This window comes from Mesitornis unicolor, unplaced genomic scaffold (genome assembly GCF_000695765.1).
Source record: "Mesitornis unicolor isolate BGI_N332 unplaced genomic scaffold, ASM69576v1 scaffold16407, whole genome shotgun sequence".
Taxonomy (NCBI): domain Eukaryota; kingdom Metazoa; phylum Chordata; class Aves; order Mesitornithiformes; family Mesitornithidae; genus Mesitornis; species Mesitornis unicolor.
This window is the reverse complement of record NW_010194472.1, coordinates 987-1,922: the sequence shown is the minus strand read 5'-3', so window position 1 is coordinate 1,922 and position 936 is coordinate 987. Positions and strand designations below refer to the sequence as shown.

Below are 936 nucleotides of genomic sequence, written 5' to 3'. Positions count from 1 at the left end.
GAAGAGCTGAAAGTGGAGATGCAGAGGGATAGGATGCGACATGCGAGGCCATACTCACCCCCAGGATGGTGATGAGCCACCAGTGCATCCTGCTCCTCTTCATTGCCAAGGGAGACCTGTCCAAAGAGAAGCACCAGGGTCACCATCCAGGGAAAATCCCAGTGGAGAAGCAATTTGAGGGCCCAGTTCCCCCCATGTGGATGCTCCAAGGCGTCTGCCTGGATATTCCCATAGCAGCAGTTCTCCACCATCCCCCCCAAAAGTTTTATCTGAGGTTGTATGGGATGTCCAGCATCATTCCCTTCCCTTGAAGATCCCAACTCCATCCCAAATCAGAGAAGGACCAACCATGCAAGGAGCAAGGGAAGGAGCTGATGATGTTAAACACCATTAAATAAAGGCTTTTTCCTGCTCCGGAGGAAATCCTTACACATCTGCCACAAGGAAATGAAGTCACTAAAAAAATAAATACATTTAAATGAAAAAAAAAAATATCAAGCAAAACAAAATATGTTTCCCAGAGGCTCATCCCCCCCACTTTGGACTCAGCAACTGACTGCTAAAATTAAAATAAATGCTGACATCACAGGAGATGGAAGGAAAAAATAAATAATAACCAAAACCCAGCTCCAGCCTCCATCACCGGCATGGAAATTCCCCCCGTCAGAGCCACACTGGAGCTTTGGCACAGCCTTTACCTGACAAGTTCCTCTTAATTAGTGGCCAGCATCAAGAGTCTGAGAAGCAGCAAATTAAACTTGGAAAGGAAGATGCTAGAGGGACGAGCAGGGCAGAGCCAGGCAATGATAGGACGTGAGCTGGGACACGATGGCATGGCCCAAAATGAGCATCCTCCGCGCTCCAATTCCTCCCAGTAGCTCCCAGTAAGGAAGCATCCCACTAGGGTGCCAGCGTGAAGCCAACCAGCCTGTCTGC

At 48.8% G+C, this 936-nt stretch overlaps 1 protein-coding gene across 1 annotated transcript in view; it reads right to left on the bottom strand.

The window, feature by feature from the left end:
• RELT (RELT tumor necrosis factor receptor) overlaps positions 1–103 on the bottom strand; it is a 4,284-nt gene extending 4,181 nt beyond the window's left edge. The window contains exon 1 of the mRNA XM_010187821.1: positions 59–103. Coding sequence (XP_010186123.1) covers positions 59–103 — 45 coding nt within the window. The remainder of the gene's footprint in view (positions 1–58) is intronic.
• Positions 104–936: the final 833 nt, after the last annotated feature.